This window comes from Rhinoraja longicauda, chromosome 24 (genome assembly GCF_053455715.1).
Source record: "Rhinoraja longicauda isolate Sanriku21f chromosome 24, sRhiLon1.1, whole genome shotgun sequence".
NCBI lineage: Eukaryota > Metazoa > Chordata > Chondrichthyes > Rajiformes > Arhynchobatidae > Rhinoraja > Rhinoraja longicauda.
This window is the reverse complement of record NC_135976.1, coordinates 5,058,942-5,075,017: the sequence shown is the minus strand read 5'-3', so window position 1 is coordinate 5,075,017 and position 16,076 is coordinate 5,058,942. Positions and strand designations below refer to the sequence as shown.

Below are 16,076 nucleotides of genomic sequence, written 5' to 3'. Positions count from 1 at the left end.
GCAGCCATATCATATCATATCATATCATATATATACAGCCGGAAACAGGCCTTTTCGGCCCTCCATGTCCGTGCCGCCCAGTGATCCCCGTACATTAACACTATCCTACACCCACTAGGGACAATTTTTACATTTACCCAGCCAATTAACCTACATACCTGTATGTCTTTGGAGTGTGGGAGGAAACCGAAGATCTCGGAGAAAACCCACGCAGGTCACGGGGAGAACGTACAAACTCCTTACAGTGCAGCACCCGTAGTCAGGATCGAACCTGAGTCTCAGGCGCTGCATTCGCTGTAAAGCAGCAACTCTACCGCTGCGCTACCGTGCCGCCATCTTTAGCTTAGGCTTATTTTAGGGGCTAGTCCCCTTCAGTTTTCTCTTCAGCATATAAAAGGCATGCTCAATTGAGTTCAGATCGGGTGATTGACTTGGCCATTCACGACCTGACCATTTTTAGCTTTGAAAAACTCCTTTGTTGCTTCAGCAGTATGTTTGGGATCATTGTCTTGCTGTAGAATGAACCGCCGGCCAATGAGTTTTGAGGCATTTGTTTGAACTAGAGCAGATAGGATGTGTCCATACACTATAGAATTCATTACGCTACTACCATCAGCAGTTGTATCATCAACGAAGATAAGTGAGCCAGTACCTTCAGCCAGTATGCCCAGGCCATAACACCCCCACCACCGTGTTTCATAGGTGAGGTGGTATGCTTTGGATCTTGGGCACTTCCTTCTCTCCTCCATACTTTACTCTTGCCATCTCTCTGATGTAAGTTAATCTTCGTCTCATCTGTCCACAAGACCTTTTTTCCAGAACTATGGTTGCTCTTTTAAGTACTTCTTGGCAAATTGTAACCTGGCCATCCTATTTTTGCAGCTAACCAGTGGTTTGCATCTTGCAGTGTAGCCTCTGTATTTCTGTTCATAAAGTCTTCTGCGGACAGTGGTCATTGACAAATCCACACCTGACTCCTAAAGGCTGTTTCTGATCTGTCGGACAGGTGTTTGGGGATTTTTCTCTATTATAGAGAGAATTCCCCTGTCATCAGCTATGGAGGTCTTCCTTGGCCTGCCAGTCCCTTTGCGATTACTAAGCTCACCAGTGCTCTCTTTCTTCTTAATAATGTTCCAAACAGTTGATTTTGGTAAGCCTAAGGTTTGGCTGATGTATCTAACAATTTTATTCGTGTTTCTCAGTCTCATAATGGCTTCTTTGACTTTCATTGGTACAACTTTGGTCTTCATGTTGATAAACAGCAACAAAAATTTCCAAAGGTGATGGAAAGACTGGAGGAAAGACTAGGTGTTGATAGCTCTCCTATACCTGCATTAAGGAGGCAATTAAACACACCTGAACAATTACAAACACCTTTGAAGCCATGTGTCCCAAACATTATGGTGCCCTGAAATGGGGAGACTATGTATAAACACAGCTATAATTTCTACATGGTGAAACCAAAATGTATAAAAATACCCTTTAATAAAATCTGACAATGTGCACTTTAACCACGTGATTTTTTTTCTATTACAAATCTCAAATTGTGGAGTACAGAGGCAAATAAATAAATGATGGGTCTTTGTCGCAAACATTATGGAGGGCACTGTAGATGAGAAATGTTTAGATATTAAAATGAAAGATGCATATTTTTCTCTATGACTAAAGCAACAGCAAACTACACTTGAGAAATGGGAGATGCAGGAAGAGAAATATTCTTTGGTGACTAGTCGTGAATGAATGCTCTAGTAATCACCCTTTATTTGTATTCACCTCTGTACAGTAGGCTCCACTGCAGCTAATGGATCTAAATGTACCTAGACACCTGCAGTCAATAATTATGCATACATTTATTTCTAGTCACCAAATGTTATTTTTTCTCCTGCAGACTTTAAGCCTGTCAAATGACGTGAGACATGTGCAAGATTTACTATATTTGATACTTATTCCACGTCTCTTAGAAAAGATGTGCATGGTGACTTATGATACAGTTTAAAACCAGCCTCTATGATAAATTAAAAATGGTACTGATATTAGCTTATTATTGGTATGTGTACAGGGATACGGTGAAAGGGCCCTGGATATGCTTGCCTCTTTGTAGGGTACGTCAAACAACCCCAGTTCCAGGGGTACACTGGCCCTATCCCTGAACTCTATCTCCGCTACATTGATGTCTGCATCGGTGCTACCTCCTGCACCCATGCAGAACTCATTAACTTCACTACCAATTTCCATCCTGCACTCAAATTCACATGGACCATATCCAACACCTCCCTCCCCCTTTCCTGATCTCACCGTCTCCATCACAGGAGATAGACTATTAACCGACGTCTATTACAAACCTAAGATAGACACAAAACGCTGGAGTAACTCAGCGGGACAGGCAGCATCTCTGGAGAGAAGGAATGGGTGACGTTTCGGGTCGAGACCCTTCTTTAGACTGACTCCCAGAGTTATCGAGACTACACTTCTTCCAGCCTCCTGCAAAGACTATCCCCTACTCCCGATTCCTCCATCTACGCCGCATCTGCTCCCAAGATGAGGTGTTCCACCGAGATGTCCTCATTCTTGAAGGACTTGAGGTTCCCCTCTTCAATCCTGGATAAGGCCCTCACACGTCTCCTCGGTATCCCATAGCGCCGCTCTTGCTCCTCCTCCCCCTATCGCAACAGGGACAGAGTTCCCCTGGTCCTCACCTACCACCCCATCAGCCTTCGCATTCAGCACATAATCCTCCCACATTTTCCAGCGGGATCCCACCACTAGTCATATCTACCCATCTCCATCCCTTTCCACAAAGACCATTCCATCTGCAACTCCCTGGTTAATTCATCCCTTCCCACCCAAGGCATTCCTTCCCCAGGTACTTTCCCCTGCAACTGCAGGAGATGCAACACCAGTCCCGATACCTCCTCCCTCGACTTTATCCATGGACCCCAACAGTCCTTTCAGATGAGGCAGAGGTTCACATGCATCTCCTCCAACCTCATCTACCGCATCTGCTGTTCTAGGTGTGGACTCCTAAATATTGGCGAGACCAAGCGCAAACAGGATGATCGTTTCGATGAACAGCTTCTCTCAGTCTGCCTGGGCCTACGCAATTTCCCGGTTGCCAAACACTTTAACCTCCCCTCCAATTCCCATACTGACTTTTCTGTCCTAGGCCTCCTCCATTGTCAGAGTGAGGCCAAATGAAAAAAGAAGCAATAGCTCCTCATATTTCGCTTGGACAACTTACAACCAAGGTATTGATTTCTCTAACTTCAAGTAACCCTTGCATTCCCTCTCCCCCTACCCACCCTCCCCAATCGTCTTACTAGTTTTACTGTCATGCTGCTTAGTTTCACTGTTTGTATCCACTCGTTATCATCTTCTCCACAGCCAACAATGGACCATTGTGGGCTTCACCTTTCCTTGATGATCATTGCTGGCTTTGATCTGCCTTTTCATACCTTTCTTTCACTTATTTTTGTACTTTTTCATATCTCTACTTCCCCTCTCTCCTGACTCTCAGTCTGAAGAAGGGTCTCGACCCAAAACATCACCTATTCCTTTTCTCCAGAGATGCTGCCTGACCCGCTGAGTTACTCCAGCATTTTGTGTCTATCTTCAGTGAAAAACTGTTTAGGTCAGCTAAGGTGAGTATATAAATAGAGTATACAAATTCACAAGCAAATTGGAACATCTATATTGCTGTTAAAATATCAACAGCCAGCAAGGCTGGTACCAAAAATAAACTACTAGTTCAATTTTGTTGAACAAAAAGGTCTCAAAGTCTTGATGAAGATTATCTCCACACAAAGAATCACATCAGACAGGTTTAGAAAGCAGGGAAAACCTTTGCAATCTTCATTACAAAAACAGCATGAAGCTTGTCATGCTCAGCCGATCCAATTAAATAAGATCACTTGAAAAATCACACTGATTTAGTTTTGGCACAAATAGCAGAAGGATACTTACTGCCTTCCCACGTGCAGTGTAATAGGTTAAGGGCCCCTTCCACTCTCTTCCAGTGCTGAAGGTGAAAGAAAGCATATGCTATTGCTTCACTGTCTCCCCGCTTCAGAATGTGTTCCGGTGGTAAAATTAAACTTTTCATTTCTAGTAAATACTGCGGAAAATAAATAAAGAAAATAAAGAAACACTGATTATTAATATACTCCAGTGAGAATTAACTTTACTCCAGTGAGAAATTAACTTTACTCCAGAGAAATTAACTTTACTCCAGTGAGACGGTAGCGCAGCGGTAGAGTTGCTGCTTTACAGCGAATGCAGCGCCGGAGACTCAGGTTCGATCCTGACTACGGGTGCTGCACTGTAAGGAGTTTGTACGTTCTCCCCATGACCTGCGTGGGTTTTCTCCGAGATCTTCGGTTTCCTCCCACACTCCAAAGACGTACAGGTGTGTAGGTTAATTGGCTGGGTAAATGTAAAAATTGTCCCTAGTGGGTGTAGGATAGTGTTAATGTACGGGGATCACTGGGCGGCACGGACTTGGAGGGCCGAAAAGGCCTGTTTCCGGCTGTATATATATGATATGATATGATATGAAATTAGTGTTTTTAGTCTTGAAGCAATCTTATTCCTTTGAACTCATTTTAAAATCATTCACTTTACGATCTCTTGAATGTCCCCTCTTCATCCGACTCCTATTTCTCATCATTCCATACATCCAGAGGTTTTTGGGTTGCCATAAATGGCCATGTTATGTAGAGAAACTAATAATTCCTGAACAAAATTATTTGCTCTCAGAAACTACACCGAAAACAGTGACAATGTAAAGATAATAATAATCTTGAAACCTTGATTTATATTACATTTATTTCTTAACTAGTTGCCTGCAACAGTTGTACAAGATGTTGGTAAGCTCACATTTATAATACTGTGTACAGTTTTGGTTTCCCTCCTACAGGATGGATGTTATTAAACTCAATAGTTCGATGGGTCTTTATTACCATAAATATATATATATATATATATATATATAGATAGAGATACAGTGAAATTCCTTTTGCAAAAAGTTCAGTAACGTATAACTATACATAAGCACAATCCCTGATTAAATACAAAGTGTATAGAAATAGTCCACTGAGACTATAAACAAGAGTCGCACGGTTTTGGCAGCAGTTTCAAAGTCCAAGTTGCTTTAAGTGCAGCTAAGTTGCAGGGCCGGCCTGGTCAAGCGCAGCAAAAGGCGCCCTCCACCGCTGCTCCACCACTCTGTGCCGCTGAAGGACACATCCGGTCCGCGCATTTTGGCTGCTGCAGGGTCTCCAGCTCTTGTCTCGATCTGGATCGGCCAGCAAACCGTCATCCCGAGGGCACAGAAGGTAACACTGACTCACTCCAGCTTCCTCTTGTTCTCTGGTCCTTGGGGACGAGCAGGGCTGGGCCTGGCGGATTCCTTCTACAGGACCGATTTCCCGGCTCCGCAGCGTGTGAGCCAGGTCGGCTCTCCCCTCAATCAACCATGTATGTCAATGAAAAACTTTACCAATTTCATCCTTTGCTTCTCAGTACTTCCTGTTACAAATTATTTCATATTCTATAAATGGTTATCACTGCACTTATAGCCATCCAGCTTCTGTCTTTACCTCCACTGTCCTCTCCCCTCACCTGGCTCCATGTGTTCCATTCTTTTCTCCTTACCTGTCAATACCTATCACCAACAGCCACCATCTCCCAACTCTACCCCACTCCCCCATCTGACTTCATTTAACACCAGCCAGGCACTGCCTGACCCCATCCTCTCACTTCTTTGTACAGGTTTTCTCTCCTCTACAATCTCAGTCCTGTTGCATCTACTCAACAGGTCAGGCAGCATCTCTGGAGAACATGGATAGGTGATGTGTCAGGTTGAGACCCTTACTCCAGCACTTTATGTCCCTTTATGTATTAACCAGCACCTGCAGTTCTTTATTTCTACATAATGACACGGTGCTGTAATGTAGGAAGCATAACATCAAATTTTCAAAGAACAAAATCCATCACATTGCACTGAGATGAATCATCACAAAACTTGTGTTAGTTATGTTGGCTGAGAGATAAACATTGGTCTGGATACTTGGAGAATTCCATGCTCTTCTCCAAGAAGTAGCATTGCAAGATCATCTAAAATTCCAAACCTCTGGGAGTGTAACACTCTTGTGACAAAATGAACTTGAATAAATATTCTAAAGTGAGAATTCTGCAGGGATTAGGGGAAGCGTAGCTAGGCACATTTCTCTTCAAAAGGGCTGGCATACAAATACCAAGTTTTTCCATTGAATTTTTCATCACTTCAGCCAACTCAAATCACTTTACATTCAATGAAGTACTTTTAATGAGAATCGTTAATGAGATCTCCATGAATATATGACAGTTTGATTTCCTTTTAAATATAAAGGAGCTAAAAAAAAAGAGAATGTAATTGTTACCATTTTGAGTCACAGTTTCCGTATTAAAGTTATCACTACACAATTTATGATCGACTGCAAGGAGCAAAATGGGCAGGACAATCATAGATGTTGTTTGACTGGCTGTGAAGATTGGAGAAACGCAGCCTGAAAGGTTTGTTTTGTACTCTGACTGTCGAATAAATAATTGGAATATAATGCTAGATTGCAAATGGCTTTTGGAAAAAACCTATCTATCTATCCCTCTCAACCCCATTCTCTTGCCTTCTCTCTGCAACCATTGACACCCTTACTAATCAAGAACCTATCTATCTCCACTTTAAAAATACCCAAAGACTTGGCTTCCAAAGCCGCCTGTGGCAACGAATTCCACAGATTCACCACCCTCTGGCTAAAGAAATTACTCCTCATCTCCTTTCCAAAGATAAGTCCTTTTGTTCTGAGGCTGTGCCCTCTGGTCGTAAACTCACCCACCAGTGGAAACATCCTCTCCACACCCACTCTATATCCTGACTTTTCATTATTCGGTAAGTTGCATACTTCCAAACTCCAGCGAGTACAGGCCCAGAGGCGCCAGCACATCCCTCCTCAGCGCAAAACTGCTCACCATACATCAAACCCTCATCACGACAAACCATAGGGGGAGGGAATTGTGTCCGCTATTGCTGATTATCCGCCATAGCTAAGTGGGGTAAAGACTGCCTCGCTTAAAACAAGGCTGGGTGAGGAGAAACGTGGTGCCGTGAATAAGCCATGGGCGATTCACAGGTCGGGGATGCACATGTGGTTTACTGGGGACGGGTCCGGGACTCACGTCGCCATCACGCTGCTCGCTGTCTCCGCTCCTGCAGCTGGAAACATGCCAGCTTGTTGGGTAACCCGGCAGAAGCGGCGCAATGGGAGCCTTGCGCTGTTACCAGGTGAGTGAGGCACGCGTTGCCAGGGCAACGCAGCATCAGTGACGTGCGCTGCGTCTGCAACCAACACCCCAGGACCTCGCTTTGTTGCAGCCACTGCAAACCCATGCCCAAAGCAATGCTCCTCAAGAGTGTTTCACTGTTTGCTCTCTCCCTGCCGCCACCTTTCCGTCGCCCAACCTGCACTGCGAGTCACCCACCAGCTACCATCTCGAACAGAGTCTCAGTCCCCAGTAATTGAGATCCATTCTAGAGGTTTGTAATAATGAGTGTAGACTGTATTCCAAATAGGGTCTGACCAGTGCCCTATAAAACCTCAGCATTACAGCCCTGCTCATGTGTTCAGTGAAACAGTCGCCAAAATCTCGCCAATGTACAGGAGGCCACATATGAAGCGTCTCCACTCAATTTCAGAACCTTTTCAGAACCTTGAAGACTTCTGACAATTGTTTCATCCAAACTATGCAATTTTTTCACCATCTCACTCCAAACTGATTTCACACAACCTCTACAACCTTAGGCTAGAAATCTAGCCTAAATTATCATCCAGGTAAAAGCAAGCATAAAGGCTTCCAAATAAATATCTTCAAATCATAGAGGACCATTCCAACCATTGAAGAGAATTGTTTCACTTTGAAGACCCTCTATGCATTATTTAGAGTTATCAACCCCTCTCCCCATCTCTCACAACACAGAACACCAGTTTGGCAAGAGTGTTCAGCATTGTTTCCTTACAACTCGACCCACTCCCTTTATATTAATGTAATTAGAAAGCAAAAAGTAAAAACCATGGATGCTAGAAATTTATGATACCATAAAATAACTTTTTATTTCCACATTTAAAAAAAACTGGATTAAACACTTAAATTAGCATCAAATGTTGTTTGATATTTACCTTGGGTTAAAAACACCAGATACAGGTGCTCCTCAGCTTATGCTTATGAGAAACCCATCGGAAACCAAAAATATTGCAAGTCGAAATGCATTTAATACACGCGATCATGTGGCTGTAAGCGAGCTGCGGCTCATTACAGGTCACTGCCGTTTGCACCATCGCGAAGTCGAAATATCGCAAGTCGAAGTATCGTGCGCCGGGGGAAGCACCTGTAAAACGTTACTGAGCCATTTGTCTAAGAGATGGTCATGGATATGGAGCTAACATTTGGTCTGATCACATAAACGATTCACAACTTATTTTCATTGGTGAAGTCAAACATTTCAGCAGATATCTGATCATGTCAGTGATCAACCTGACATGTTAACTGTTTCTCTCACTAAAGATGCTGCCTGACTTACTGAGCATTTCCAATATTTTTGTTTTTTTATTTAAAATCTCAAACACTTTTTTTTTTGCTTTACATCTGCTTTACTTTGCATTCGAGCCTGTTGTGCCTCATGAATAACTGTTGTAGGCTTCACAAATAATGGATAAGCAGGAGATGAAAGGACTCAGTATCAGTGTTTCCCCATTTCTAAATCAACACGAGGTTTAATCTCTGTAAAGAAGGTGGCTTGAATTGGACACTCATCTGAACACTCTCTTGCCAAATAGTTCCTCAGGATTGTGGGGGTTGAAAGTACAGAAATGACAGTAAATAATGCACTGTCTTCAAATTGAAACATTATCCCTGTTTCTCTTTCCACAGATTCAGCATGACCTGCTAAGTACTTCCAGCATTTTCTGTTTTTAATTTAGATTTCCAGTCGTCTGCAGTTTAAATAAAAAGTTTTTATTTGTCGACTTCACTGCCATTTCTCTTCTAGCATTCAGATGAAGGGTTTTTGACCTGAAATATTAACTCCGTTTCTCTTTCTACCAATGCAGCTTGCTTGACCTGCTGAGTATTTCCAGCATTTTCTGATTTTATTTTAGATTTCCAGCATCAATAGCTTTTTTGATTTTGACTAATGCATCTTGTTTTGGGAAATGTCACAAACGATAGGATTATTTACTAATCCGTTTTTCACACTGAGAAGTTTCCAGATTCATTTTCTTAAGGAATGCACTCAAGATTTCTGAGACCCCCTTTAGATAAAGTAGATTTACTGCCTCAGTAAGTTCCCTTGGAGCATTAAGACCTACACTCAGGTGGCTAATACCGACGCTAATCCTGACTAATCCCCCTTCAGTCTGTTTTACAGAGCAAGGATCACTGACGGACATTTAAGTTGTTGTGGGAAAGCTTGCCTGAATACCTGACCTCTGGTCTGACTCCTCACCCGCTTTGCCGTGATTGTGGCTTTGACTGCATTATGCCATTTTCTTGAGAACGGAAGCCAAAAAAAACCTCATACATTTGCTTAATTAGGCTCAACTGTGCAAAACAAAATACAGCACCTTGGCAAGGGGGTTGAGGAATATTTATGAAAATATATTAGACCACTCATAAAAAATGTACTTCAATTGCTGAATTATTAATGCTATAAGAATGCCAATTTTACAGTTACTGATTTAATCAGAAGCAAAAACATCCACTGAGATCACAAGATAAAAGAAATCCAACTGGTACCATTTAAAAGTTCTGCAATTTTGTGCATATGCATTTTATACACAAAAATTCTATCATTTCAAATAAAATTCTCCCTCATCAGCTCTTTTCTCACTAAAGGCACAGTGGGTGCAGAGTAAGACACACTATCTGAGCCTGTCTGCAGCCAAAGAGGTGAGGTGCTTGATCAGTCATGCACACAACAACCAATTTCACTCTGCAATGAGCTTTCTCTGCCAACACTGTTTTGAGAGATGGGCACACACTGGGATAAACACAGACCCCTCAAGGTTACAGTCATTCATATCTACTTAATGAAACAGCTGTATTTGTCAAAGATTAGACACTCAAATCCACACTCTGACTCTCAAGGCTGCTGCTTCCCTACTATATACCTTATTACCACAGATGTCGAAAACCTCCAAAAGGGGCTCCCAAAGGCCATAACTCATGACCTCCTACATACTGTGTTATTTTCACATCCTTGAAAAGTCAGTGATAAATAGACATATAGTTTAGGGAAAGAGAATAACGCTCTGAGAAAACACTGAGTGTGATACTGTATCAATGACTTGTGCTCTTTGCCTACATGTACATAGGCAGGTTTCAAATTGTTTCTTCCCTTTTCTAGTTTCCTTATTTTTTGTTACTCCCAGTTTAGGATGGTGAGGGATAAGTGGGAAGTACACAAGAACTGGTCTTTGGCAATAACACAGAACAGCACGCCATTTTACATGGTGCTGACTTTGATTTCCCATTAAGTGGCAACACCAATCAATTTCATTCCATTGAGTACAAATCTTTCGCCTCAAATCATCAACACAGTTTCATTCCATTACGAGATGACAATCTGGGTGTCAATTGTGATAAGGAGTACGACACAGGCACTCAGTCCAACAATACGTTATTAAAAGATTATGAAAGCTTTTTAAGAAGCTGCAGAAAAGATCTACGTGAATAATCAAGAACGGAGAAAACATACTCATCAGAAAAGACTGAATACACAAGGTCTCTTTTCTCCAGAAAGGAGAAGGTTGAGATCTTTAAAGCTAATAAAAGGATTTGGTAGATTAAATATATTTTGGGGCGAAATCAGAATCAGGGTGATCTATAATACAAAGAGAATTCAGGAGAAACCTTTTGATTCACAGCATGTTAAGAATATGGAACGTGCCAACATATGGGGTAGGTTAGATGAAGAGGAAACATGATAAATACTCAAGGTAAAAACAAGAGTACACGGGTTGGGGCTGAATAAATAGTCTTTGCAGGGACTGCAGCTCACTGGGCCTGAATGGCCTTTTAATATGGGATACTCTAATTAACTAGAGGATGATCGATAGAATTGCTGCCAACAAGAAAGAACATTGCAATAAAATACTCATTAAAAAGCTTAAAAGCTACCTTCAAATTGAAGATTTTTCAAATTGCTTCAATCTTATCATATCAAAGCTAATATATAAAATTCATTTCCCCCTGCCCTTGAGAAGTTGAGGATTAGCCATCACTTTGATCACTGCCCCTGTGGTGAAGGTATTCCCACTGAGACTTCAAGTGACAATAATTCCTTCGTTTCTGTTCTGATGTGGTACATGTTATTGCAAGAAAATAAACCTTATTTGCATTGATAGCAATGGAATAAATAATTCTCTACTTATTGTGCTCCATACGAGCAATGATGATTATGCAGACTTCCCAACATTTGATTTTACAAATTCAGTATTTTGATGTCTAAAATTCAGAATTTTACATCAAAATTCATAGTATGGCACGTAATGCAACTTTTCAGCAAAAAAAACTATGCACGCCAAATACGTGTAAGCGTTGCGCTATATTCACGTGTGAAAAACGACTATTATTTCCAACAGTCTGTAGTTCTTGGACTACATGTACAATGTCAGGCCGATCATGAGTATATTCTGCTATTATAGAAAGGTTATTGAACAGAAATACTTTTTACAACAAAAAAAAAATTGTTTTGTTTTTTCTATTTTGCTTTTTCCTTACACATCCCAATTCTCTTGGTATTGAATAAAAGAACAATGGTCAAAAAATGTATGACTAAGTTATGAAGAAAGAGTTTCATTTAAAAAAACTGCACATACCTAATTTAATTGAAGACATACTTGCTCCAGTGGTCTTCAACAGCAAATCACAACGGTTCATGTCCCCCCCAACCCTACTCCCCCCCAACCCCCTCTCCCCACAGAGGCGGGGTGAGTACAGCGGCGGGGCGGGTACAGCGGCCGGGCGAGTACAGCGGTTGGGCGGGGCGAGTACAGCGGCGGGGGTGATTTAGATTGTTCAAAATTAATGGATGATTTCAGAGAGGAATATTCCATTTAATATATTTCTTCTCATGTCCCCAAAATCTTCCGTGGCTCAGTGGAAAAACTAAAAGGACAATGAGCGATTAAAAACTGGAAAGGTTCTAGATTTTTACTTGGAGGCTGTCCTGACCTCAGCTTGGACAACCTGAATGGTGCCATAAATTTTCACTACACTTCTGGATTTGGAGGGTAAGTAAAATCTCCCATGACTCTCACTCTCTACCTACATTTCCTGTAGTCATCTATATGGGAAATTAGCTTGGTTGGATTCAGTGCGTGGACAGACTGGGCATTGTAATATGCTGAAAAAAAAGACACAAAGTACTGGAGTAACTGAGCGGGTCAGGCAGCATCCCTGGAGAACATGGATGGAATTCATAATACAGTAGCATTCATATTGTTATATAAACCCAACTGGTTCACCATAGTACCAATGCAAAAAATATTTTTCTGCATGTTATCTTAACAGCAGAGCCAAAAAGAGTCAAGTCATAAAATTAAAATATCACATTGGTATTTCAATACTGGCATGCTTTACCCATGTTTAGTTTAGAGATACATCATGGAAACATGCCCTCCAGCCCACCGAGTCCATGCTGACCATCGATCACCCATTCACACTAGTTGTATGTTATCCCACTTTCACATCCACTCCCCACACACTGGGGGAAACTTCATAGAAGCAATTAGACTACAAACCCGCATGTCTTTGGGATTTGGGAGGAACCCGCAGCACCCAGAGGAAACCTACACGGTCATAGGGAGAATGTGCAAGCTCCACATAGGCAGGACCCTAGGTCAGGATCAAACCCAGGCACCTGGTGATGTGAGGCAGCAACTCTGCAAGCTGTGCCACTGAGCTGGCGGGTTCAGCAACAATAACTAAGCAGAAAATTGTGCAAAGCGGAACTATTTAGTGGAAACCCTGAAGCGCATTTTATTTCAGGACGATGTATGGCTTAACTCCATAAGAATAGGTTTGAGTTTGACAAACATGGATCCTCTGGCTGTTTGGTTAAATCTTCACACTTAACCACAGGAGCCTCTGAGGAAACAAAGGCGTTCAAATCTCAAAATCAGAATCCAAAATAGGTCCAATGCAAAAATTAGACCCATGATTCAATAAAGTTTTAATGGAATATTTTCAATGTAACAACGATCAAAATCATTGTTAACTTTCTGGTACAGTTCTAATCCATTTTTATGAAGCTTACCACATGCAGGAATAAATTGGGTGAATGCACAGTGTATTTTACCCAGAGTAGGGCAATCGAGAACCAGAGGACATAGTTTTAAGGTGAAAGGGGAAAAATGTAATAGGAAACAGAGGGGCAACTTTATCATACACAGGATGGTGGGTATATGGACTGTGCTGCCAGGGGAGGTAGCTGAGGTAGGTACCACAACAGCATTTAAAAGACATTTGGACAGGTACATAAATAAGAAAGGTTTAGAGAGATATATTGGCCAAACATAGATGGGGCATCTTGGTCGGCGTGGTCAAGTTGGGCTGAAGAGTCTATTTCATACTTATGACAAGAAAAGGAAGATGGCACATGATTTTTTCCCTCTATTCTGCAACTATCCAATAACCTTTCAGCCAGTCAAATGAGTACCCTGGCCAGTGGCACCATCCGATGCTAATATACCCAGTAAGACCATTCAATCAAAGCATTGAGAAAATAGCACCATCAACATTAAGCAACTTTGCCTAGCTTAGACAAAGTTAAGCGACTTGTTCACTTTTTTTCTTATTTGTTTATAACATAAAACAGTGCGGCACAAGAACAGGCCCTTTGGCCCACAATGTCTGTGCCAAACATGATGCCAGAGACCATCACTTACCTCCCTTCACAGAACTCGTCTCTCTCCGCATCCATACATCTAACCAAAAGTCTTTTACATGCCACTAGTGTGTGGGTGCTTCGACCGGCAGCACGTTCGAAGCACTCTCCCCCTTGTAAAATACTTGCCCTGCACATTTCCTTTAAACTTTGTCCCACTCTCCTTAAATCTATGCCCGCTATTTTATTTTTCCATCCTGGAAAAAAGATTCTGACTGTCTACCCTTCCTCTCATATTTCTATGTACTACTATCAGGACATCGCAACCTCTGGAGTTCCACAGAAAACAATCCAAGTCTGTCCAACCCTCTAAACCAAGCATCATTTCAGGAAACCTCCTCTGCTCCTTATACAAAGCGTCCATCGTTCCTGTAATGGGGCAACCAGAACTGCACACAATACTCTAAGTGCGGCCTAACTAAAGCCCTATGAAGCTGCATCAAGACATCCTGACCCTTATACTCAAAGCCCCGACCTATAAAAGCAAGCATACCACATTCCTTCTTCACCACTTTCAGGGAATTATGGACTTGGACTCAAGATCCCTCTGTACGTCAATGCTGTTAAGGGTCATGCCATTTATTGGCTAGTCAGTCAATACAACCATGAGGCTAACAAGCATAAAATAAATTCTCATATCCCCCTGGCTCATTTGCCTATCAAGTGTAGTGAAGATCGATGCTCGCATTATTTCATTGGCGGCCCTGGAACAAACAGTTTAGGGGTCACCATGAAAGCTATAGAAAGAGGAATGCAAACAACAATTAGCAAATCAGACATTACAATTTACTGAGCACAATAGACAATAGACAATAGGTGCAGGAGTAGGCCATTCAGCCCTTCGAGCCAGCACCGCCATTCAATGCGATCATGGCTGATCACTCTCAATCAGTACCCCGTTCCTGCCTTCTCCCCATACCCCCTCACTCCGCTATCCTTAAGAGCTCTATCCAGCTCTCTTTTGAAAGCATCCAACGAACTGGCCTCCACTGCCTTCTGAGGCAGAGAATTCCACACCTTCACCACTCTCTGACTGAAAAAGTTCTTCCTCATCTCCGTTCTAAATGGCCTACCCCTTATTCTTAAACTGTGGCCCCTTGTTCTGGACTCCCCCAACATTGGGAACATGTTTCCTGCCTCTAATGTGTCCAATCCCCTAATTATCTTATATGTTTCAATAAGATCCCCCCTCATCCTTCTAAATTCCAGTGTATACAAGCCCAATCGCTCCAGCCTTTCAACATACGACAGTCCCGCCATTCCGGGAATTAACCTAGTGAACCTACGCTGCATGCCCTCCATAGCAAGAATATCCTTCCTCAAATTTGGAGACCAAAACTGCACACAGTACTCCAGGTGCGGTCTCACCAGGGCCCGGTACAACTGTAGAAGGACCTCTTTGCTCCTATAATCAACTCCTCTTGTTATGAAGGCCAACATTCCATTGGCTTTCTTCACTGCCTGCTGTACCTGCATGCTTCCTTTCATTGACTGATGCACTAGGACACCCAGATCTCGTTGAACTCCCCCTCCTCCTAACTTGACACCATTCAGATAATAATCTGCCTTTCTATTCTTACTTCCAAAGTGAATAACCTCACATTTATCTACATTAAACTGCATCTGCCATGTATCCGCCCACTCACACAACCTGTCCAAGTCACCCTGCAGCCTTATTGCATCTTCCTCACAATTCACACTACCCCCCAGCTTAGTATCATCTGCAAATTTGCTAATGGTACTTTTAATTCCTTCGTCTAAGTCATTAATGTATATCGTAAATAGCTGGGGTCCCAGCACCGAACCTTGCGGTACCCCACTGGTCACTGCCTGCCATTCCGAAAGGGACCCATTTATCCCCACTCTTTGCTTTCTGTCTGTCAACCAATTTTCTATCCATGTCAGTACCCTACCCCCAATACCATGTACCCTAATTTTGCCCACTAATCTCCTATGTGGGACCTTGTCGAAGGCTTTCTGAAAGTCGAGGTACACCACATCCACTGACTCTCCCCTGTCAATTTTCCTAGTTACATCCTCAAAAAATTCCAGTAGATTTGTCAAGCATGATTTCCCCTTCGTAAATCCATGCTGACTCTGA

At 42.3% G+C, this 16,076-nt stretch overlaps 1 protein-coding gene across 7 annotated transcripts in view; it reads right to left on the bottom strand.

Moving 5' to 3' along the window:
- The window catches only part of LOC144605393 (suppressor of tumorigenicity 7 protein homolog), a 144,843-nt gene that overhangs the window by 30,394 nt on the left and 98,373 nt on the right, over positions 1 to 16,076 (bottom strand). For 6 of the 7 annotated variants that reach the window (XM_078420572.1, XM_078420569.1, XM_078420568.1 and 3 more), the window contains one exon: positions 3,961 to 4,111. In XM_078420572.1, the coding sequence (XP_078276698.1) occupies positions 3,961 to 4,111 (151 nt within the window). Of the gene's footprint in view, positions 1 to 1,215; positions 1,330 to 3,960; positions 4,112 to 16,076 lie in introns of those variants that run through there. The other variant, XM_078420573.1, reaches the window with a different exon arrangement.